Source organism: Panthera leo, chromosome B3 (genome assembly GCF_018350215.1).
Source record: "Panthera leo isolate Ple1 chromosome B3, P.leo_Ple1_pat1.1, whole genome shotgun sequence".
In the NCBI taxonomy this organism is placed as follows: Eukaryota; Metazoa; Chordata; class Mammalia; order Carnivora; family Felidae; genus Panthera; species Panthera leo.
This window is the reverse complement of record NC_056684.1, coordinates 61,186,081-61,209,326: the sequence shown is the minus strand read 5'-3', so window position 1 is coordinate 61,209,326 and position 23,246 is coordinate 61,186,081. Positions and strand designations below refer to the sequence as shown.

Sequence of the window (23,246 nt, the reverse complement as noted above, 5' to 3'; positions counted from 1 at the left end):
CTTGCCTCAAGAGACATATATAGAAAAGTTTTGCGACAGCTGATAATTACTGCTTTTATTGTCTTCAAGGATTTTTATGGTTTTAGGTCTTAACATTTAGGTCTTTAATACATTTTGAGTTTACTTTTGTTTGTGATGTAGTTTAGGAAAGTGGTCCAGTTTCATTCTTTGACATGTAGCTGTCTATATGTTTTTATGTCAGCACCATACTGTGTTAATTACTGCTTTGTAGTATAACTTGAAATCTGGAATTATGATACATCTAGTTTGTTTTTTTTTTCTTTTTTTTTTTTTTTAATTAAAATTTTTTTCTTTTTCTTTTCTTTTCTTTTTTATTTTTTAAAATTTACATCCAAATTAGCATATAGTGCAACAATAATTTCAGGAGTAGATTCCTTAATGCCCCTTACCTGTTTAGCCCATCCCCCCTCCCACAACCCCTCCAGTAACCCTCAGTTTGTTCTCCACATTTATGAGTCTCTTCTGTTTTGTCTCCCTCTCTGTTTTTATATTATTTTTGTTTCCCTTCCCTATGTTCGTCTGTTTTGTTTCTTAAAGTCCTCATATGAGTGAAGTCATATGATTTTTGTCTTTCTCTAATTTCACTTAGCATAATACCCTCCGGTTCCATCCACATAGTTGCAAATGGCAAGATTTCATTCTTTTTGATTGCCGAGTAATACTACATTGTATATGTATATACCACATCTTCTTTATCTGTTCATCCATCGATGGACATTTGGGCTCTTCCCATATTTTGGCTATTGTTGATAGTGCTGTTATCAACATGGGGGTGCATGTGTCCTTTCGAAACAGCACACCTGTGTCCTGTGGATAAATGCCTAGTAGTGTAATTGCTGAGTCATAGGGTAGTTCTATTTTTAGTTTTTTTGAGGAACCTCCATACTGTTTTCCAGAGTGGCTGCACCAGCTTGCATTCCCACTTAATTAAAAAATTTTTAATATTTATTTATTTATTTTGAGAGAGTGTGTGGGAACTAGGGGCGGGGGCAGAGAGAGAGAGAGAGAGAGAGAGAGAATGAATGAATTCCAAGCAGGCTCTGTGTGCCATTGTAGAGCCAATGTGGGGCTCTAAGTCAGGAACTGTGAGATCCATGACCTGAGCTGAAATCAAGAGTTAGATGCTTTCACCTCTTTGGTTAAGTTTATTCCTAGATATTGCATTGTTTTTGGTGCAAATGTAAATGGATTTGTTGTCTGTCTTTCTTTTTTAAAAAAATGTTTTATTTATTTCTGAGAGAGCCCAAGCAGGGGAGGGGCTGAGAGAGAGACAGGGACAGAGGATCTGAAGCATGTTCTGTGCTGACAGCAACGAGTCTGATATGGGGCTCGAACTCACAAACCCCGAGATCATGACCTGAGCCAAAATCAGACTTGCAACTGACTGAGCCACCCTGGTGCCCCTGGATTCCTCTTCTTAATTTCACTTTCTGCTGCTTCATTAGTATTATATAGGAATGCAACAGTTTTCTCTACATTGGTTTTGTATTTTGTGACTTGACTAAAATCACTTATTAGTTCTAGTAATTTTTTGGTGAAGTCCTTTGGTTTTTTATATATAGTATCATGTCATCTGCATATAGTGAAACTTTTATTTTTTCTTTACCAATTTGACTACCTTTTCTTTCTTTCTTCCTTCCTTCCCTCCTTTCCTTTCCTTTCCTTTCCTTTCCTTTCCTTTCCTTTCCTTTCCTTTCCTTTCCTTTCAGTTTTCTTTATTCTTGAGAGAGAGATAGGGTGTGAGCAGGGGAGGAGCATAGAGAGAGGGAGACACAGAATCGGAAGCAGGTTCCAGGCTCTGAGCTGTCAGCACAGAGCCTGATGTGGGGCTCAAACTTACAAACTGCGAGATCATGACATGAGCCGAAGTCGGACACTCAACCGACTGAGCCACCCAGGCGCCCAGGCTGCCTTTTATTTCTAAAAAAATTTTTTTAATGTTTATTTTTGAGAGAGAGAGAGAGAGAGAGAGATACCAAGTGTGAGTGGGGAAGAGGCAGAGAGAGAGGGAGACACAGAATCTAAGCAGGCTTCATTCAGTATTTGAGCTGTCAGCTCAGAGCCTGACGCAGGGCTTGAACCCATGAACCTGAGATCATGACCCGAGCCAAAGTTGAACGGTTAACCAACTGAGCCACCCAGGTGCCCCAGCGGCCTTTTATTTCTTTATTTTACTTAATTGCTGTGGCTAAGACTAGGACTTCTAGCACCAAGTTGAATAAAAGTGGTGAGAGTGGACCTCCTTGTCTTGTTCATCACCTAAGGGGAAAAGCTCTCAATTTTCCACCATTGAGTATGATATTGGCTATGGGTTTTTCATATAAGGCCTTTATTATGAGATATGTTCCCCTTAGATGTACTTTGCAGTGAGTTTTTGTCATGAATAGATGTTGTACTTTGTGAAATGTTTTTTCTGCATCTTTTGAAATGATCATAATGGTTTTCATCCTTTGTCTTATTGGTGTGATATATCATGTTGATTGGTTTGCAAATATTGAGCCCCCTTTGCATCCTGGGAATAAATTCCCACGTGACCGTGGTTTATGTTTGTTTTCAATATATCATCTGATTCTGTTTGTTAATACTTTGTTGAGGATTTTTGCAACTGTATTCATGAGACAGATTGGCCTGTAGTTCTTTTTTCTGTGGTATCTTTATCTGGTTTTGGTATCAGGGTGGTAATTGACTTCATAGAATGAATTTGGAAGTTTTCCTTTCTCTTATATTTTTTGGAATAGTTTGAAAAGAATTAGCATTAAGTCTTTAAACATTTGGTAGAATTAGCCAGTGAAGCTATCTGGTCCTGAATTTTAGTTTTTTGGGAGTATTTTGATTACTGATTGACTTTCATTGCAGTTAACTGGGCTTTTAAAATTTTCTATTTCTTTCTGCTTTAGTTTTGGTAGGTTACATGTTTCTAGGAATTTATCCATTTCTTACAAGTTGTCCCATTTGTTGTCAAGTAAGTTTTCATAATATTCTGATACAGTTGTTTGTATTTTTGTGGTGTTGATTGTTATTTATCCCCTTTAATCAGTTTTGCTTATTTGGGTCATTTTTTAATTTTTTTATTTTTTAAATGAGTCTTGCTAGAGGTTTATGAGTTTTGTTGATCTTTTCAAAGAATCAGGTCTTGGCTTCATTGGTCTGTTCTTTTGTTTTTTTTTTTGAGTTTCTTTGTCATTTATTTTCTGCTCTATTCTTATTTCCTTCCTTTTGCTAGGTTGGGTTTTATATGTTGTTCTTTTTCTAGCTCCTCTAGGTGTAAAAGTTAGATTGTTTGAGATTTTTCTTCTTGAGGTAGACCCGTGTTCCTATAAACTTCCCTCTTAGAACTGCTTTTGGTATACATTTCAGATTTTGGACCACGCTGTTACACTGGATGTTTGAATTATTTTGAAAACCTGGTTCGGGTGGGGATCAGGTGAATGTTCAACTTAGAGCTCTCAGCCAACAAAATTATAAATCAAGTCTGTGCTTAAAATAAAGATATCTTATGGGGCGCCTGGGTGGCTCGGTTGAGTGTCCAACTTTGGCTCAGGTCATGATCTCACCGGTTTGCGAATTCGAGCCCCGCATCGGGCTCTGTGCTGATAGCTCAGAGGCTGGAGCCTGTTTCGGATTCTGTGTCTCCCTTTCTCTTTCTCTGCCCCTCCCCTGCTCGTGCTCTGTCTCTAAGAAGTAATAAATAATGTTAAAAAACAAAACAAAGATACATTAAAACATACAATGATGCATGAGGTAGGCTTCTTAGAAACTTCTTGGGATTTCTTGAAGTTGTGCTCTGGAAAATGAAAAAGAAATTCAAGAAGCAGGAGATGACCTTTAGTGAAGAATGGACCCCATCCAAGATGGGAAAAATGATCTTAGGATGACAACTACATAGCAAGACAAGGAAGCAACTAGTCTGATATAAAGTGGAAAATAATAAGATGCTGAGAAAACTATCTTTAAGGAGGTAATTGATTATTTTAAGAAATAACATGGTTAAGGCATGCCTGGGTGTTTCCATTGGTTAACTTTCCAACTCTTGATATTGGCTCAGGTCAAGAGATTCAGGAGATTGAGCCCGAAGTTGGGCTCTGTGCTGACAGCATGGAGCCTGCTTGGGATTCTCTTTCTCTTTATCTATCTCTCTGCCCTGCCCCTGCTTGCACTCTCTCTCAAAATAAAAAATAACTTGGATAATTCATTGTTAGGTGAAGGTCATGCAAATGATTTAACATTTGAAAATAAACAGTATAGTTCATTATTACCATAACATACTTAAAAAAAAATGATATGTTATCATTTCAGTAGATATTTAAGGAAACGCAATTAACACTGGAAGTTAAAGTTTGTATAGGAAAATTATGGTTCCACTATAAATCATTATTTTTTTTTCTTTTTAAGTTTATTTCTTTTTGAGAGAATGAGAGCATGTGCACACCAGTGGCAGGGGAGGGGCAGAAAGGGAGGGAGAGAGAGAATCATAAGCAGGCTGCACACTCACAGGGCTCTATCTCACAAACCATGAGATCATCACCTAAGTTGAAACCAAGAGTCAGTCACTTAATGGACTGAGCCACTCAGACTCCCCTAAATCAGTATATTTTTTGGTAGAATTTTGAGCAGTCTGGAAGGATAGAGGAAAATGGAATCTGTTCATCTGGATCAGGTGAACAAATTTAGTAATATAGAAGTACATTTCCTCTGCTAAGGGATCAGTCACATTAGTTGACTCTGCAAGGATTAATCACATAGGCATACTTTTGTTGACTCTGCAAGGATTAATCACATAGGCATACTTTTGTAAGCTAATTGATTTTTTTGTTTGTTTTTAGAATTGATATAAATGAATATCTAAAAGTCTAAATACAGGGGCGCCTGGGTGGCTCAGTTGGTTAAGCGGCCGACCTCGGCTCAGGTCATGATCTCGCAGTTTGTGAGTTTGAGCCCCGCGACGGGCTCTGTGCTGACAGCTCAGAGCCTGGAGCCTGTTTCAGATTCTGTGGCTCCCTCTCTCTGACCCTCCCCCGTTCATGCTCTGTCTCTCTCTGTCTCAAAAATAAATAAACGTTAAAAAAAAAAAAAACTTAAAAAAAAAATAAAAGTCTAAATACAGTTTTAGAACAGAAATTAGCAATATAAAGTGTAGCAGACACAAGTTGAGAGTTTTAGGAAGCTAATTTCCTTATCTTTCGTCACACTGAGTCTTTAGCTACTGCTAAATCATGAGGTTGAGGACAAAATGTTTAATTTAGGATTACTGAAATAACCACCAAAATGGAACACAAATGTAAAAGTAATCACTTGTAGGGATGTGACACTGGGTATGGTGTAAGACTTGTTTTCATTTTTGTTTCCTTTTGTACAGTTTGAGTTTTTTCATGTTTATGTATTCATTCTGTAGCTAATATATAAGTTAAAAGTTAGTATTTACAATGCATGAAATTGAGGCATTTAATAATACATTTTTTCCCCTTGTAGTAGACTTAAAGATTTTCTGCTAATATTGGTCCATTAATCCATTGGTGTGAACAGAGGGAAATTACCATTATTAAACAGTCTTTATGCAGAGCACTTGATAGGGTTTATATCATTTAAATCTTGCAACCTTTTATAAGAAGGTTTTTTCCATTTTACAGATACACTAGTTGAGTGCTTAGGGAGTTTATGTAACTCCTTCCTCAAGGTCACCTTGGTTTTAAGGGAGTGGTAGAGATTTGAACCCAAGTTTATCTGACTTAAAAGTCTTCATGTTTTTTTCCTACTGTATGCAGTATGATTTTTGAAATTTGGCGTTCACTTGATTATCATATATTTATGCTTTTGTTTGGTCAAAAAATGCTGATGATGTGAAGGTACTGTGCTTAGTTAGCTACTGTGGGTGGTACCAAGAGAAAGGATAAAATATGGCATTCCTGCTTTCTTAGCCCACTTAGAGTTTTGTTGGAGATGTGTATCTATAAGTTACCTATGTAAAGGGAAGATCAATAAAATTGCTATCTGTAGCCAGACTGATTAGGAAAAAAGAACACACAAATTACCAGTATCAGAAATGATAAATGATATTACTTACAGACATTCAAAGTTTAATAAAGGAACAATTTTATGACAGTAAATTAGATGAAATGGACAAGTTTTTTGAAAGACACAAAGCTACCAAACTCACTTAAGAAATAAGTAACTGCCTGCCCCTATACTTGTGAACTTGTAGGGAAAAACTCTACAGTAATGACTCTAGGTCCAGATCCGTTCACTGATGAATTGTCAAAACATTCAGGAAGAAGTAATGCCCATCTTATACAAATGCTTTCATAAAGTTATCTCGTTCCATGAGACCAGCATTACCCTGAAACTAAAACCAGCCAAAGACATTACGAGGAAATGGCAGAGTAATATCTCTCATGAACATATGTAAAGATTATAAATTTCAGTTTTAGCACATACAATCCAGGAATGTATTTAAAGGACAGTATATCCTGATCAAGTGGGATTTACCCCAGGCTTGCAAGGTTGATCATCCATTTGAAAATAATCAGTGTTGTTCGCCATTACCGTAATAGACTTAAAAAGTGTGTGTGTGTGTGTGTGTGGGGGGGGGCATATTAACATTTCAATAGATATTTTCACAACTTGACAAACTCAGTTGGCAAATTTCTGGTAAAAATTCTTAAGCACATTAGGAATAGAAGGAAACTTTCATAGTCTGATAAAGAGCAGCTATGAAAACTTGTACAAGCAACATATTAATCATGAAAGAGTGCTTTCTTCCAGTGATTAGAAATGATGAAGAATGTCTTCTTTTGCCTTGTCTATTTAGTATCATATTGGAGGTCTCAGCCATTGGGGTAAGGCATGAAATAGAAAATGTATCCAGATTGGAAAGGAAAAAGTAAAATTGGCTTTATTCATAGACAGGAAAATCCTAGGAATCTACAAAAAACCTACTAGAACTGTGTTAGTTTAGCAAGTTTGTAACATACAGTAATATCAGTAGACTGTATATTTATACATATGGTAGTAACAACTGGAAATTGAAATAAAAAGTACCATTTAGAATAGCATCCAAACAACTCAAACATTTAAATATGAAGCTGACAAAAGTTGCGTAAGACTTTTTTACTAAAAACTTGAAAACCTTGTTGAGAGCACTTTTAAAAGACCTAAATAAATGGAGGGGTAGACTGTTTTTATACATCCGAAAACTCTTTTGGTAAGATAGACTTTTCCATAAATTAATTTGTAAATTTGATGCTATTCCAGTCAAAATCCCAGCAGGCTTTTCTTGTTAGAAATTGGCAACTTGTTTATAAAATTTATATGGAAAAGTAAAGTATTTAGAATAGTCATTTGATAAACAATTTTGATAAAGGCAAACATAGTTGGTAGACTTAGACTATCTGATTTTAAGACTTACTGTAAAGCTGAAAAGTAATTTGGGTAAAAAAAAGACACAAGGATCAGTGGAACAGAAGAGAGAATTCAAAAGTTGTTACACAAAAATACAAGACCAGTGAGTTTTTGACACAATTCCGAGTCCTTTTAATGAGGAAATAATGATCTTCCCAACAGGTGGATCTGGAGCAATTGGATAGCTAGAAACAGCCCTTCCCTGCCTCCAAAAATAAAAAGAGAACCTCAGTCATAACTTTACATTATAGATAAAAATTAGCTCAAGATCTAAAAGTTAATGTCTTAAATTAAATATAAGTGCTTTAAGCTATACAATGTCTAAAAGAAAATAAAGGAAAAAAATCCTTTGTGACCTGTGGCTCATAAAGATTTTTAGAATAGGACATCAAAACCACAATTGTAAATGTCAAAAAGTGTAATGAAATTGAAAAAACTTGCTCTTCAGAAGGTCTGTTCAATAAAAGAGAAGCCATAAACTAAGAGAAATACTATAAAAAACATGCAGCCAACATATGACGTGTATCTATAATAAATAATTCTTAAAACTCGTTCAGAATACTTAAAAAACTCAGTAAGAAGGCAGTCAGCAGAATTTAAAAAATAGAAAATTGAAACACTTAACAGATATATAGACACTAGATCAGGCACATGAAAAGATGGTTGTCATCAGTCATCATTAGGAAAATGCTTATTAAAACCATAAGGTAGCCCTCCTCCCTGATCAACAGATAGCTACATCTTCTGGTGTAGTGACAGCTGTGTCCCCAAGACAGGATGGTAAAAGTCAGTGTAAACAGGTATCAGAGGGCCTCCTTTCAAGGGCAACCTGGGCTATACTGAGGACCAGATTGTTTTCTGCAACTTTAACCCTCACAGCCACTCTTCCACCTTTGATGCTACGGGTAGCATTGCCATGATTGACCGCTTTGCCAGACTCATTTCCTGTTATGAGAATAAATTTGGCTACGGTAACTGAGTGGTAGACGTTATGGTCTGCATGGCTTCCAAGGAGTAAGAGCCTCCTGGACCAGTAGCTCCAGCAAGATCTAGAAAAGAGAGGTGGGGAATCCTTGCCCCAACTCATCCCCCAAGATGCTGAGAATCTCCCGATGTCTTTGCAATTTCCACCTCTGATCCCCCGAAGAAGAGGAGGGGCTTAGGGAATCCCTACCATGTTATATACTGTGTTATATATATTAAAGCCTATTGTACCCAGCCAGAAAAAAAACCTACAAGGAGATCCTACCATATACCACGAACTGGCTAATGTTACAAAGAGTGACCATCCCAAATGTTGATGAAAATATAAGCCTTTGGAACTCTTGTGCGTAACTGGTGGGAATGTAAAATGGTACAGTCAACTTTGGAAGACAGTTTGCTAGTTTCTTAGAATGTTAAAAATATGTCTGTCAAACAATGGAGTCATTTCATTTGTATGTATTTACTCAACAGAAGTGAAAGTGTATGTCACATAAAAGTCTTTTACATGGGTATTCATAACTGCTTTATCTGTAATAGCAAGAACATTTGAAACAACCTAGGTGTTCATCAACAGGTTAATGGATAAAGACATTTGGTATAGATAGAAACAACGGAATCATCCTCAGCAATAAGATGAAAAACTATTGATACACACTCAGGAACAAGATCAATCTTAGAATAATTACACTGAATGATAAGCACTTGGCTTCAATCTCACCCCCTAAAGTTAACATTTTTATTACATCTGTGTAAAAAAGAAATAGAAACTAATACATAGATTAGTGGTTGCCTGGACAATGGTTGGGATGGATGTTGGACTCAGAGGGAAAGATGGAGGGATTACAAAGAAGTTATCCAATTACAGTTACAAGGAATTCTTGGAGGTGTGATGGTTGCCTTCACTATCTTCATTGTAGTGATGGTTTCACAGGAGTATATGTATGTCAAAGTTCATCATGTTGTATATGGTACTAAATTTATCAATAAAACTGTAAAAAAAAATAGGTTTACTTATATAGGAGTATTGAAGGCTGTTGAATACTGAAAAATGGAATTTATTGTACAATCTATGTTAAAGTTTTATATACGTTTACAAAGGGGTACCGTGTTATTTAAAATGATATAGAATATTTCAAAACACATTAACAATATGAAAGAAATTTTATATCAGGAAATGCTGTAAAGCTGATGAAAATTCAACATCCATTTAAAAAAAAATTTTTTTTAAAGTTTATTTATTTTGAGAGAGCGTGCACACATGCAAACAGGGGACAGGCAGATAGAGTGTGGGAGAGAGAGAGAATCCCAAGCAGGCTCCATACTGTCTGTGCAGAGTCTGTCATGGGGCTCCCATCTCACAAACCGTGAGATCATGACTTGAGCCGAGATCAAGAGTTGGACACTCAACTGACTGAGCCACCCAGGCACACCTCTGTTTTTATTTATTTTTATGGTGACAGAATGCACTCAACATAAACTTTACCATCTTAACCAGTTTTAAATGCACAGTTCAGTGGTACTACATATGCTCACACTGTTGTGTAACAAGCATTATCACTGTAACTTTCCTTATGTTTTGAAGCTGAAACTGAACCCTTTAAAAGAATAATTCCCCATTTTCCTCTTCCCCAACCCCTGGCAAACACCATTTTACTTTTTGTCTTTATGATATTTGGTTACTTTTAGTACTTAATCTAAGTGTAATCATTCAATATTTGTCTTTTTGTGATTGGAACACTGGACATTTGAATCTAATAATGTGGTAACTCTGGAATCAGATTCTCCTCCTTTCCCAGGGTTTATTTATTTTGTTACTGCTTTTGTTTTGTTTTGATTGTTGTAGGTAGTCTGTGCTAATGATCATCTTGAAGTATATGTAAACTTGTGTTTTCAGATCTTCTCTGAGCCTTTTTCTTGGCATGCATAGTCACTATCTAATTTTTCTTGTATTTGCAGTTGATTTTGAATGTCCTTGTCTTTAATATCTGGCTCTTCAAAGGGGAAAAAGTGAAAATTGATGGGGGTGAAGGGTGCTGGTTCCTTGGAAGTCACTTAAGACAGAAGAGGAAGGGCTTGCAGTATTGCGGGGAGGTGCAACAATAGTGGCTGCCTACCTACCTCTTTGCACCTCTGATCAGAAGCAATCAGTGGTCAGAGCATAGACCCCTGATGGAGGATAGGACTCTCTTTGCCCACTCTGGCTCCCTCGAGCTTTGTGCAGGCTACTTCAGGAACACATGTGCCACTGCCTGCTAAGTGGACATGAATGAAGAGATAATGAAGATGGGGAATGGGCAGTTGATACTGTGCTAAGAACTGAAATTGACCACAGTTAAGGACCATTTACTGTCCCAAGTCTTGCCTCGGAAGTTGCAAGCCTCCAATAGTCTCTAGGATTCCAGAATAGTTACATTAGGCAGATTTTGCCTGTGCAGTTGTTTATAAATGAGCAGATTTCCTGGTGCTACCTGTTCTTTCATCTTCCCAGAATCCTCTCAACATCCATTCTTTATTTTATTTTTTTTAATGTTTATTTTTGAGAGAGAGCGAGCAAGATTGTGAGTGGAGGAGGGGCAGAGAGAGAGAGAGAGACAGAGACAGAGACAGAATCTGAAGCAGGCTCCAGGCTCTGAGGTGTTAGCACAGAGCCCGAAGCGGGTCTCGAACTCAGGAAACGTGAGATCATGACATGAGCCAAAGTTGGACGCTTAACCAACTGAGCCACCCAGGCACCCGTTAACATCCATTCTTGGTTTTCAGGGTGGGTAGCAAGTGAAACAATATTATAAAGATGTCACTTCTCATTTTTATTTGTAATTTCATTACAATCTAATCAAAATCTTGACAGAGTTTTTTATGTGAAACTTGAAAAGCCAGTTCTAAAATTTATATGGAAATGCAAAGGACCTAGAGATAGCCAGGTAAAGCCAGGGTAATCTTGAACATTGACAAGGTGGGAAAGTTTGCTGTATTGGATATCAAAACTAATAAAATGACCACATGTAGTACAGGGTGATGCTGGCTTGAGTATAAAGTAAATAGGTCAGTAGAACAGAATGGAGAGGATACCGTGGATTCAGATATATATATGGACACTTAATTTGGAGGAAATGGCAGAGGAATATGGAAAGGATGATCTTTTAAAACTGTAGTAGCCTCATTGAATATCCACATGGGAAAAAGCCAAAACTTCATTTATTTACTCATTATACATAGAAATAATGTCTGTGAGATTATAGACCTAATTGTGAAAAGCTAAATAATCCAACTCTTGTAATATACAAGAATATATGTATGATCTCACATTAGGAAAAGATTTCAGTATAATAGAAGAAAATAATCATTAAAGATTAATACACTTTATTAGTTAAAAATGAGAAATTCATGTCTTTAGGACGTTAAGCAAGTGAAAATGTATGGTACAGTGAGAGAACAGATATTTGCAATATCTGACTAAGGACCTATGTCCAGAAAATGTAGAGATGTCTGTATATTAATGAGAGTTAAACAGTCCCATAAAAAATAGTCAAGGGGTGCCTGGGTGGCTCAGTTGGTTGAGCGTCCAACTTCGGCTCAGGTCATGATCTCTCAGCTCCTGAGTTCGAGCCCTGCATTGGGCTCTGTGCTAACAGCTCAGAGCCTGGAGCCTGCTTTGGATTCTGTGTGTCGCTCTCTTTCTGCTCCTAACCCACTTGCGTTCTGTCTCTGTCTCTCTCAAAAATAGACATTAAAAAAAAAAAGTTTTTTTTTTTTTAAATAGTCAAGAGTTTTAGAGGTACTTCATAAAAAAGGATGTTGAACATCTCATTCTTGGTCAGAGAAATACAAAGCAAATCCACAGCAAGATTCCATGGCATACCTGCCAGAATAGTTAAAATTAAAATTTTATGATGGAAATGTTAATTGGTATAACCATTTGGGAAAATAGTTTGGCAATATTTTCTAAAGTTGATGATTCACATGCCCTAGATTTAATTGTTTGCAATGTAATCAGCAGAAGTACTTTTTTTAGGATTGTTTGTGGTACCATGATTCATAGACGCTAAAACATGAAAGGTATTTTAATATCCCAGATATTTTACCCCAGATATTTTAATAACATTAGAATGGATAATAGTATGAATAATCAGAGTAGTACATGACAGTAAAAATAATTACATGGGTAGCTGGAACAGCATGGTTGCATTTTACAAATAATATGTTGGGCTAAGAAGAAGTGTAGGCAGAGTAATACATCTCTGTGGTTACATTTATATAACTTTCAAAATTGGGCAAAATTAAGCTGTGATATTTAGGGGTGTGTTACTCGGCTTGAAAAAGGAAAGTGGAGAGGAGGCTATCATGTAAGTGATTCTCTTATGGAAAGGAATTGTGACTGAGAAAGGTCATGCAAGAGGGGTTGTTGGCAGTATTTCATTTCTTGACCTGTATAGTGTTAATACAGGTATATATTTGTTAATATGTTTTAAGTTGTATATACCTTGTTTTTGCACTTAATTGGGTATTACATTTCACAATAAAAAGGTTTAAAACACATACAAAAATGGAGGGAGAGGAATATAGTATGCTGATTACTAGCATAGCAGTTTTCTAGGACTTAGCATAGCAGTTTTCTAGGACTTCTGTATCTAAAACTGTTCATTTATGGCGCAACTGCTATGGTCCCTGCTAAGAGTGACAAGAGGTAAGATACAATTAAAATGAAGTCCCATGTCTGAGAAGTTACTGTCAGTTTGACAAAACACGTATGTGGTAAATATATAGATATGTATTTACTGTAATTTTAAGTGCCACAGTAACAATTGTGCCATAATGTTTTAAGTGTCATGAAGAAAGGCTTATTGAGAACCTGGAAGACAGTGATAATGCTAGGAGACCTTGGTGAGGTAACATTAGGAGGTATTTGAATAGAAATTAGGGGATACGATACCACTTTTCTTGATAACAGGTTTCTGTTCTTGGCTCTGGATATATGCCATTCTGGTTCTCCCCTTAATTCTGCCTTTGGTAGCTCTTTTTCTCCTGAGTTTCAGGTGAAGGGTAGGAGGATCACTAGTATATTGTGAAGGGGAGCGGAGAAGTACTGTTATCTTGGATTCCAAGCTGTGTAAAGGAAGCAAGTGGACAGTGGGCTGATGAAGTATGAGGAATTGATTTGTTCTTTGTGGGGAGTCTGTCCATTTTCATGACTTCAGATGTAGTCTCTGCCATTGACAGTTCTGATTTTTTAAAGTTTTTATTTATTCTTGTAAGAAATCTCTACACCCAATGTGAGGCACAAACTCACTACCCAGAGATCAAACTCACATGCTCTTGGGACTGAGCCAACCAGGTACCCCAGCATTTCTGATTTTTATTGTGTGCCCTATTTGATGATGTTGCTCGCACTTCAGTCTTTCATGTCCTGAACAGAACTGAACTTTACCCTTCCCAATCAGCTCCTTTTATGAATTCTCTTGTTTACAATAAGCACACCATTTTCCCCTTTGTCTGCACTTCGAATTTTAGAGTTGTCTTTGATTTCTATGAGGAATTAAGATATCTTAAAATATTTTAAGAAGTTTCTTCTGAAATACTGTGCTATCTATTTTGTAGCCATTTTCAAAAGAAAAAGTTGAAATGGAACCTTTGCTTAGTATAATCCTTACTTACAGAGGCTTAAAAAATCCTTAAAGAGCTTGAAAGCTGTCAAAGTCTATAGTGTTTGCCCTGAAGGCACTTTTATTTTTATAATAGAATTAATATGTGTATGAAATAATTAGCAACACTAAACAATAAAGTTGTTATCAAATTAGTGGTATAGCCTTTGTAAATACCCATTTCCATTGTGAAGGCATCCCTGGTTACCCTTTTGAAAAGTGGAACACTCCTCCCTCAAAATACATAGTCATACAATAATAATCACTATACATTACCACTTATTTCCTGTCTGCTTTTTTTTCTCCCCTCATAAGCACTTACCACAACCCAGCATATTTTCCTTATTAATCTTGTTTATTGCCTGTCTCGCTCTCTTCCCCCAACTTAAATGTAAGCTACATGAAGCCCAAGATTTTTGTCATTGTTGTTCATTATCGTACCTGCAAAGTCTGATACATAGTAGACATTGAAATACATGAATACTTGGGTGTTAGAAGCCTTTGTGGATTATGTGATAAATGAATGAGGTTCTAATAGTTGGTTAATAGATGTTACCTGAAACTGGGTTTGCCTCTTGTTGGTTGTCCACCCAAAAGACACAACCAGGCCAAAGAACAGGGAAAGAAAAGGTTTTACTTGTAACAGGTAAGGAGAACAGCAAGAGTATGTTTCCTAAAGTAGTGTCCACTCAAACAACAAAATTGGGTAAGTTTTAAGCTAAGGGCACATGCATATTTGTGAATGGGGCTTGACAAAGGAGAGTTCTGTATAGAATTGGGGTAAAAGTCATCCTTCATGGACAGAATCCAGGTCCTAGTTGATTGAAGCCATGAGGGTCAGCAAGGGTTGGCGTCATTAATTCTCTGCTCCAGTTAGTCCACTTTCAGAGTGCTCAAAGGGGTTTAAATCCTGCAAAAACAACTCAAGAATGTGCTATAGGTCAATGTTTACTTTTGAAACAGCACTGAGAATTTTACCATTGATACAGTTCAGCTGTTTCCTGGTCTGGTAGAGACCAGCTTTTGGATTCACTTTGTTACCTTAAAATCCTTAACTACGAGGTTTTTGCGTTTTTTTGTAATTCCAACCCCTAGGAAATTCTGCAAGAAGTGTGCATGGACAAGTAATGCTGATATGGCATAGATCACAAAAATGGGTGGGGCCCTAAAATGACTTATGTTAAGAAAGCCATGTCTGTTCTTTTTTCCTCCGGGATCCCTAACCTTATCTACCTACACAGAGACAGCTATAACTAGCTAAATAATTGGGTCAGTCACTTTCCAGCTCTGAAGATTTTACTCTGTTTTAATCTCTACATACTCAACATTTTGTGGTTATGCTCTGAATGATGTTAGCCTTAGGAACCCTTTAGATAGTTGTTTTTTAGGGGAGTCTTAATATTCACAACAAATATACTTTATGAAATCAGGTTGCAATTTTGATTTCTGCTTTATTATGAAAGATAAATTGAGCTAAATACTTAATTAAAAAATTTTTTTTAATGTTTGTTTATTTTTGAGGGGGAGAGGGGCAGAGAGAGAGGAAGACAAAATCTGAAGCATGCTCCAGGCTCTGAGCTGTCAGCACTCAGCCTGATATGGGGCTTGAACTCATAAAACATGAGATCATAACCTGAGCCAAAGTCGGACATTTAACTGTTGAACCGACTAAGGCACCCAACCGCCCTGAGCTAAGTATTTGAATTAAATGTGAATGCTACTCAGTCACGTTTTATGTTACTGCAGGCAAAGATTTTGGATTTTAGATTTGGAACCAGCTATGTTCTCTCTGAGGACCGACCATTAAAATGCAAAATACAATTTTGGTTTCTCTACTGCTATCTTTGGGAATGGGAAGTTTGCTTAGAGAATAAAAGCTGGTTGCCTCTTAACCTAGATCCTCCATTTAATTTGATTAAGTAATGATACCTGTTTTACTTTGTGTAGACCTTCTTGACAGTATGATTTCATCTCTGGTTCCATTGCTTTTCCATTGATCTATTTTTGCTTCTTTGCTGAGATCAGGCTGTCTTTTGAATACATGTTGTTACCAGAGGGCACAGTAACAAGCTGTGTCTCTGGAGCCAGATTGACTGGGTTTGATCCTGGTTCTGCCTCTTGTTGGACTCCTGAATCTCAGCTTTGGCAAAATGGGAATAATAATGTCTCTAGGGCTATTGTGACAATTAAATGAGCTAAAACATAATTAAGTGTTTAGAATAGGTGTGGAGTAAGGTTCAATAAGTATTTGTTTTATTTATAAAATTAAAGAGTGTAGTATAGAATGATTTTTCCAGGATAACAGAAGGCCTTTTCTGATCATGCTAAATCTAATAGCATCTGTTAACTCTTCATTCCTTACCCTGCTATATTTTTTGGTGTGGTGCTTACCATTACTTGATATTAAATGTTAAATTTGTTTTCTACTACTGGATTGCACACTCTGTGAGGGCAAGAACTTTGTTTTCCTCATAGCTACCTATGTTCGCTCTAGTGCCTAAAACAGTTATCTGACTTAAAATAGGTATTCAACAAATATTTGGTTAATAGATGAATAAATTAAGGTGTATGATGGCAACTAAAGATTTTTTTAGGGGGCATCTGTTAGGTTGTTTTCATGAGTTACTGCTTTCTGTGAGGTAGCACATTTTGTTTTGGCGGTGCCTGTGAGCTTCTGTTGCCAAAGGCACCTGAAATCTTATTCTTCTTTTTGTTAAGCTATATGTGAAACAGAGCCTGAACAGCCTGTTCGACATTACCCATTATGGGTGAAAGTAGAAGGTGAAGTAGATCCAGAGCCAGTTTATATCCCAACGCCTTCTGTCATTGAGCCGATGAAGCCGTTGTTGTTGCCTCAGCCAGAAGTTTTACCTACTACTGTGAAGGGCAAACTGCTCACTGGAATTAAACCTGCACGGGCATATACTCCCAAACCCAATCCTGTGGTAAGCCCAGAGTTTCATCTTTTATTGCAAGCTACAAAAATTGTTTGTAAAGATAATGGATTTCAACCATATTTTTGGTTTATATTCTGTGAATCATTTTGCTTTCAAGTAAAATGTCTGTAAGCCATTGGTCTTTCTGATTTAATCAGCCTAGTTGCTGGCATAGAGATGTCATAAAAGTAGAGTGAATGGTAGTAATTCTTAAGGATAGCCAAATCTCTCTTCAAGAAGATCATAAAAAGTTGTGGGGTTTTTGTTTATTTTGTTTTGTTTTTAAACATGACCAGCAAATTTTTAAGGGAGAGGGAGAAAAAAAGCCTTCTGAAGAAGCTTCTTATTCCAATAGTGTAGAATAATTAATTCAGATATACTACATATTGTTAGTGGGAAAGCATTAAGAAAAGTTTTAAGAAATAACTCATCTTTTTAAGGCTATTTTTTTAATATTCAGGTAACAGTAAAGTTCAAGATATAAAATAATTGTTGGCATATGACTATGAAGATTGATAGGTCAAAGAGCTGATGGTTCTGTTAAGAGCTTAAGCATTTGTGATTATTAAATCCATTTCAGTCTTCCCAGTCCATTAAATTGATGAAAGATGCTTTAGTACAATGCTATTCAGTGTGGTCTCTGTGCTGGTCTTAGTGCTGATCCACAACTATTTGTTATGAGTCTGATGAAATAAGTCTAGAAAATGAGAGTAAATATTTAGAAACTTAACAGCAACTTGATAGAGTAATTTTATGTGTATTAAATCTAATACTAAACAACTTGGGTTTGTATTTTGCGTATCTTTTGTTTTTCTAGAAACATTTTACAAAAGGATCAGTCTGTGTTGGACTGGTAATTAAGAAATATCCTTCATTGCAGATAATTGGAGAAGTGCTACTCTAATGGAATGTCACATTTCTTGATAAAGAATCAAATCCTTTCTGACTTTCCAAGATACAGCCCATAATAACTGTACTTCTTAAAATTTGCATTTAAAAATTTCAAATGTTGTAACAGAAAGTTTAAACATCCTTTTCCTTTTGGAGTCTAGCATATTTTTTTCCTCCAACATATGGAATGTTTTGTTGTATGGAATTTACAGATTCGGGAAGAGGACAAGGATCCAGTCTACTTGTACTTTGAAAGTATGATGACTTGTGCTCGTGTTCGAGTATACGAACGGAAAAAAGAGGAACAGAGACAACCGTCACCATCACCATCCCCATCATTGCAGCAACAGGGCTCATGTCAGTCTAGTCCCGAGAACTGTAGTGTAAAGGTGAATTACTTACTGCATAATTTGTCTTTTTAAGTTCCGTTACCCTGTTGCTGGTATTAGAATTTACCTTGCTATCAGAATAATTTAGAGTAATTCTTGGAGGGCAGAGAAGTCTTACATGATGTGCTTATCAATTTGTTTCTCTGTGTATCTGTTCTAGAGAATAGTCCCTTAAAGTTATTTAAAGTATTAGTCTTTCTGATGCTGAAGTAATTTTTAAAAGTTCAAACATTTGTTTTTTATTAAATTATTTATCTGTAATTACCTGGATTTGTATCTTTCTGCATTAGTGAATTTTCTAAATAACTGAAACTTGTTCCATTAAACATTAAATATTTTTCCTTCTTTACTACAATACACTATAAAGTGTGTAAATTTGATGACTCAGTCACTGTCACAGGACGTTAGAGAGCAATACTTGTTTTTGCTGAGGGTTGTATAATATTGATAGTAATGCAGCTGTACATATAGATGTGAAGCTGTTGCCACTTAAAATCTTTTGCTGTTTCAGACTTCTTTGAGAGATTTAATGTTTATGTTCTTGTCTCTATTGATAATAATTATGTGTTGAAGTATTTGTGTTATTCCTTTCTTTAGGAGCCTGATTCTGAACAGCAGCCCTTGAAACCAATCACCTGTGACCTAGAGGATGATTCTGATAAATCGCAAGGTCTGTATGAAAATTAAGTCTCATTTTAGAGTAATTGTGGGTGGGGGGGTAGGGGGGGACATATACCAGAAGTACCAATCCAGAATATTTTTACCTACCCCTTTTTTTCTATTAAAAATAGATAGATAAGTGTTTTCCTATTGTTTGGTCTGTTTATCACTCCTAAGAAAATTCATTCATGTTGTTATGGTGGGTTGTTGCAAGAGACATTTAAGATGAGGTTTTTTAAACCTCTTTCCAAGCCTCAGCAACCTTGGCATCATTATTGAAAATTTCCCTCAGGCTCTCAGTAGCTGCTACAGTGGGAGAAAGGAGGGAATATTACTGATTTATCTACCAAAGGCTAGAATTACTGTAATGGGAGGTAGTGGCTATGGCATTACCTACTTGTTTTTAGTTTTGCTTCTTAACACTTCAGACACTAGCAGCAGTACTTCCCAACGATTTTTTTTTTTAAATGGCTTGATATACAAAATGATAATGTTTTTATGCCACATTGAGATATGTGGAAAAGACTGCTGGGGTGGAGAGAACCTGCTTGAGAACACAACCACCTTGAAGTCTGAGGGGATCTATATCCTGACATACTTGTAATGAGCACATTGGTTGGGAGGCTCTGCTGTAGAAATCTAGATGTCTAGTAAAACAGACATCCAGTTAACATGTTGGTTAGAATAGAAGTACCTGAATGATCTGCATACAATGTAGAAATGATGCAATCATATCTAAGAGGCACAGAAGTAATTCAGAAGTATTTGCAGTAGAAACTATAGGTAGACCACACTTTTTTTTTTTAAACCACAGTATTCTCTCTTTTGCTGTTCTTTAGGGTTGACTCTACCCATCACATGTTAATAAAACATCTTGCAAGTATCTTTGCTTTGCTATATGGATAGCAGAACAGTAAACTATAAATATTCTTAATCTTGGTTATGGGTCATGCTTTGTTTGCAAGATAACACTTTCTTACATAATAGTCATGGCATTTTGAGCACCTGGGAGGCTCAATTGGTTAAGCTTCTGACTCTTGGTTTTGTCTCAGGTCATGATCTCACAGTTTTAGGAGTTGAACCCTGTGTCAGGCTCTGCGCAGTGAGTTTGAACTCTGTGTTTGTCAGTGCAGAGCCTGCTTGGGATTCTCCCTCTCTCTCTCTCTGTCCCTTTCCTTGCTTATGCTCCGTTTCTCTCAAAATAAAGACATAAACTTAAAGAAAAAAAAGTCACAGCTTTCAGAACAGTCTCAAGGTGGGACTCCCTTTTTTTTTTTGAGACTGCAGGGGTCCCTGGGTGGCTCACTTGGTTAAGTGTCTGACTTCAGCTCAGGTCATGGTCTCACGGTTTGTGGGTTCAAGCCCTGCATAGGGATCTGCACTGGTGGTGCGGAACCTGCTTGGGATTCTCTCTCCCTCTCTCTGTCTGCCCCTTGCCCACTTGGGCATGTGTGCACTCACTCTTTCTCGCTCGCTCTCTCTCTCAAAGTAAACTTAAAAAAAAATTGTTGGAGACCCCAGACAGCAGAGTATCTTATCATAGTCTGATTCTCTAAAATATTTCTTTTTCTTGGAAAAGTCCCAAATTTGTGAGTGTTAAATTACCACTGAAAGTACGTGGGATTCAGACACTGGGCAGCTTGTTCAATTTCTATGCCCTTGGCACTTTTCTGAGAACTCAGGGAAAATAAGAATTTTTCGAAGTTCAGTACAAAATTGTGTGATGCAGAAGTATGTTTCAATTCTTTATCAGAAAGAAGCTGGAAGTCTTCCTGCAATGAAGGAGAGTCCTCTACCTCCTATGTGCATCAGAGGTCACCAGGTGGTCCCACTAAACTGATAGAAATCATCTCAGACTGCAACTGGGAGGAGGATCGGAACAAGATTTTGAGCATCTTATCCCAGCACATCAATAGCAACATGCCACAATCACTTAAGGTGGGCAGCTTCATCATTGAGTTGGCTTCTCAGCGAAAGAGCCGGGGTGAGAAGAACCCTCCTGTTTATTCTTCTCGTGTGAAAATCTCTATGCCATCATGTCAAGACCAAGATGATGTGGCTGAGAAATCTGGATCAGAGACTCCTGATGGTCCATTATCCCCTGGGAAAATGGATGATATCTCTCCTGTGCAGACAGATGCCCTGGATTCAGTAAGGGAGAGATTACATGGAGGCAAAGGTCTGCCTTTTTATGCAGGGCTCTCTCCTGCAGGGAAGCTTGTGGCCTATAAGCGTAAACCCAGTTCAAGCACATCTGGGCTTATCCAGGTGAGAATTATCTTTAATCTGGATGTAGCACATTTTTTTACTTAGGTAACATCTTGATTTTTCAGAGCCCTTAGTGGGCTTTATATCATTTATCTTTACATTTCCTGGGAACTGGGTGACAAAATCTTCTCTTTTTGTAATAGGCCTAGTACCTAGAGTGAATTTTTGGCACATTTACAAATAGAAATGTAGAGCCCTGTTTTAGCTTGTGATTTTAGGTCTAGTCTTAGAAAGTTCCTACTCTTACAACTTTATTGCTTGGGATCTAGTGATACTTTGACAACTAAGCAAGGATAGTAAGGGATTCAGTCTAGTTTTTTGTTATTGTTAGCACATAGCTTTCAAAACAAAACAAGGTAAAATTGGTATTTAGTAGCAGTATATGTTCAGAAACTTGGAGAAGATTTTAATTTTGTAGAGTGTCACTCAAATGTATAAAATTAAAAAAAGAATTGAGCCACAGTTTACTTTTTTCCCTTTATTTGATCCATAGGATTTTTGCTAATCACTGTGTAGTATAAATAGGTCCTTGCTGTTTAGTAATTCAGGCAGATTATGTTAGTAAAAGTACACTGGCATCTAGAAAATCTTTGCAAAGAGAGGTTTTGAATTAAAATGTAATTATAGTAAAAAGGTTTTCTCCTTGCTCAGTAACATTAAATGCACTTTTATATCAGAGTAGCAAATGTATATGACATTCTTGCTAAGGTTACTTGACTTTACTAGCTTGACCACTTCCCTGGGCTAAGGACTATTTCGTTAATAATATGACTGATAGACTTAATTAAAAACCTTTTATTGCAGTTTATTCTTGATGGTGCTATATAACTGCTTCTGTTGGTATTTCTTAAACTCCTAATAATAAGAACAGTGTTTTCTTCTTCATTTATTTATTCATTGATAATTTTGAGAGCAGAGACTTACCTGAGCTCATTTCTAGTGAGACTTGACCCACTGAAATAAAGGTATAGAAATTTGTGTTCTCCTCTCCTGTCTAGGACTCAGAAAGCCATCATAAAATGTGAACTTGAATAAGCAGTCAGGTCACTGTAATGGAGACTTTGGGAAAGCTATTGAATAGTCTTCAGAGCAAGTCCCAAAGGAGCAAATAGGGGTATCTGGCCTAGACCTCTAGAAACCCTGAAAAATGATAGTAAAGTTTCCTTTAGTCTGGAAAGATCACCTTCTTTCTGTCAGACTCAAGGCAGAGGTGTTCCTGATCTGTATGGGAATAATCAACAGTTTCATGTACATAGTGAAGAAACTATTTTGTGTCTTTGAGGAGAGAGTGGCTTGTTTTAGCTATTCGCTGTGCTGATTTCCTATTAATTTAGAGACTAGGAGTTTCTCCACCACACTTCACCCTCTCTCCTTTTTAAATGATGGGAAGGAAGGACAGAAGAGGATGTCTTCTCTAGTCTAGGACTTTGAGAACATGGGTAAGAAACTTGGGAAGTTTTTGTTCTTTATTTTTTAAAACAATCTTGCTGCCCCAGATGGGCAGTATCAACTCAGGCAGTAGAAAAAAATCTTTTTTTCTTTTAATTTTTTAAATGTTTGTTTATATTTTGAAGAGAGAAAAAGACAGAGAGAGAGCGAGCGAGACACAGAATCCAAAGCAGGCTCCAGGCTCTGAGCTGTCAGCACAGAGCCTGACATAGGGCTCGAACTCAGGAACTGTGAGATCATGACCTGAGCTGAAGTCAGATGCTTAACTGACTGAGCCACACAGTCGCTCCATGGAAATGAAAAATCTTTGTTTCAGTTATTGATAACTTTCTTCTGATGGTTCAGTGATTGTTTTTAAAGTTATAAGTGAGTTTCTCCTAGCATGTATCTTGAGCTCAAGTTTTGTTCAAGAGATGACAATATCTTCAAAGTTGAGTTTTTTGAAAACTGAGGGGACCTTGTGGCTTAGGTATTATAACGATGGTTTTCTTATAACTTAAAAGTAGACTCACTGTTTATTTTGCAAATATGAAGGATGCTTGAAAGGACCCTTGTGAGAGGGCTTCATTATGCCTCCCTGGTTTTTTCAGAGAGATTCTGTGAAACACAGTTAC

At 36.9% G+C, this 23,246-nt stretch overlaps 1 protein-coding gene across 12 annotated transcripts in view; it reads left to right on the top strand.

The window, feature by feature from the left end:
• Positions 1-23,246, top strand: part of MGA (MAX dimerization protein MGA) — a 167,899-nt gene that overhangs the window by 119,094 nt on the left and 25,559 nt on the right. For 11 of the 12 annotated variants that reach the window (XM_042942329.1, XM_042942331.1, XM_042942338.1 and 8 more), the window contains exons 10-13: positions 16,758-16,984; positions 18,079-18,255; positions 18,853-18,925; positions 20,669-21,183. In XM_042942329.1, the coding sequence (XP_042798263.1) occupies positions 16,758-16,984; positions 18,079-18,255; positions 18,853-18,925; positions 20,669-21,183 (992 nt within the window). The remainder of the gene's footprint in view (positions 1-16,757; positions 16,985-18,078; positions 18,256-18,852; positions 18,926-20,668; positions 21,184-23,246) is intronic. The other variant, XM_042942335.1, reaches the window with a different exon arrangement.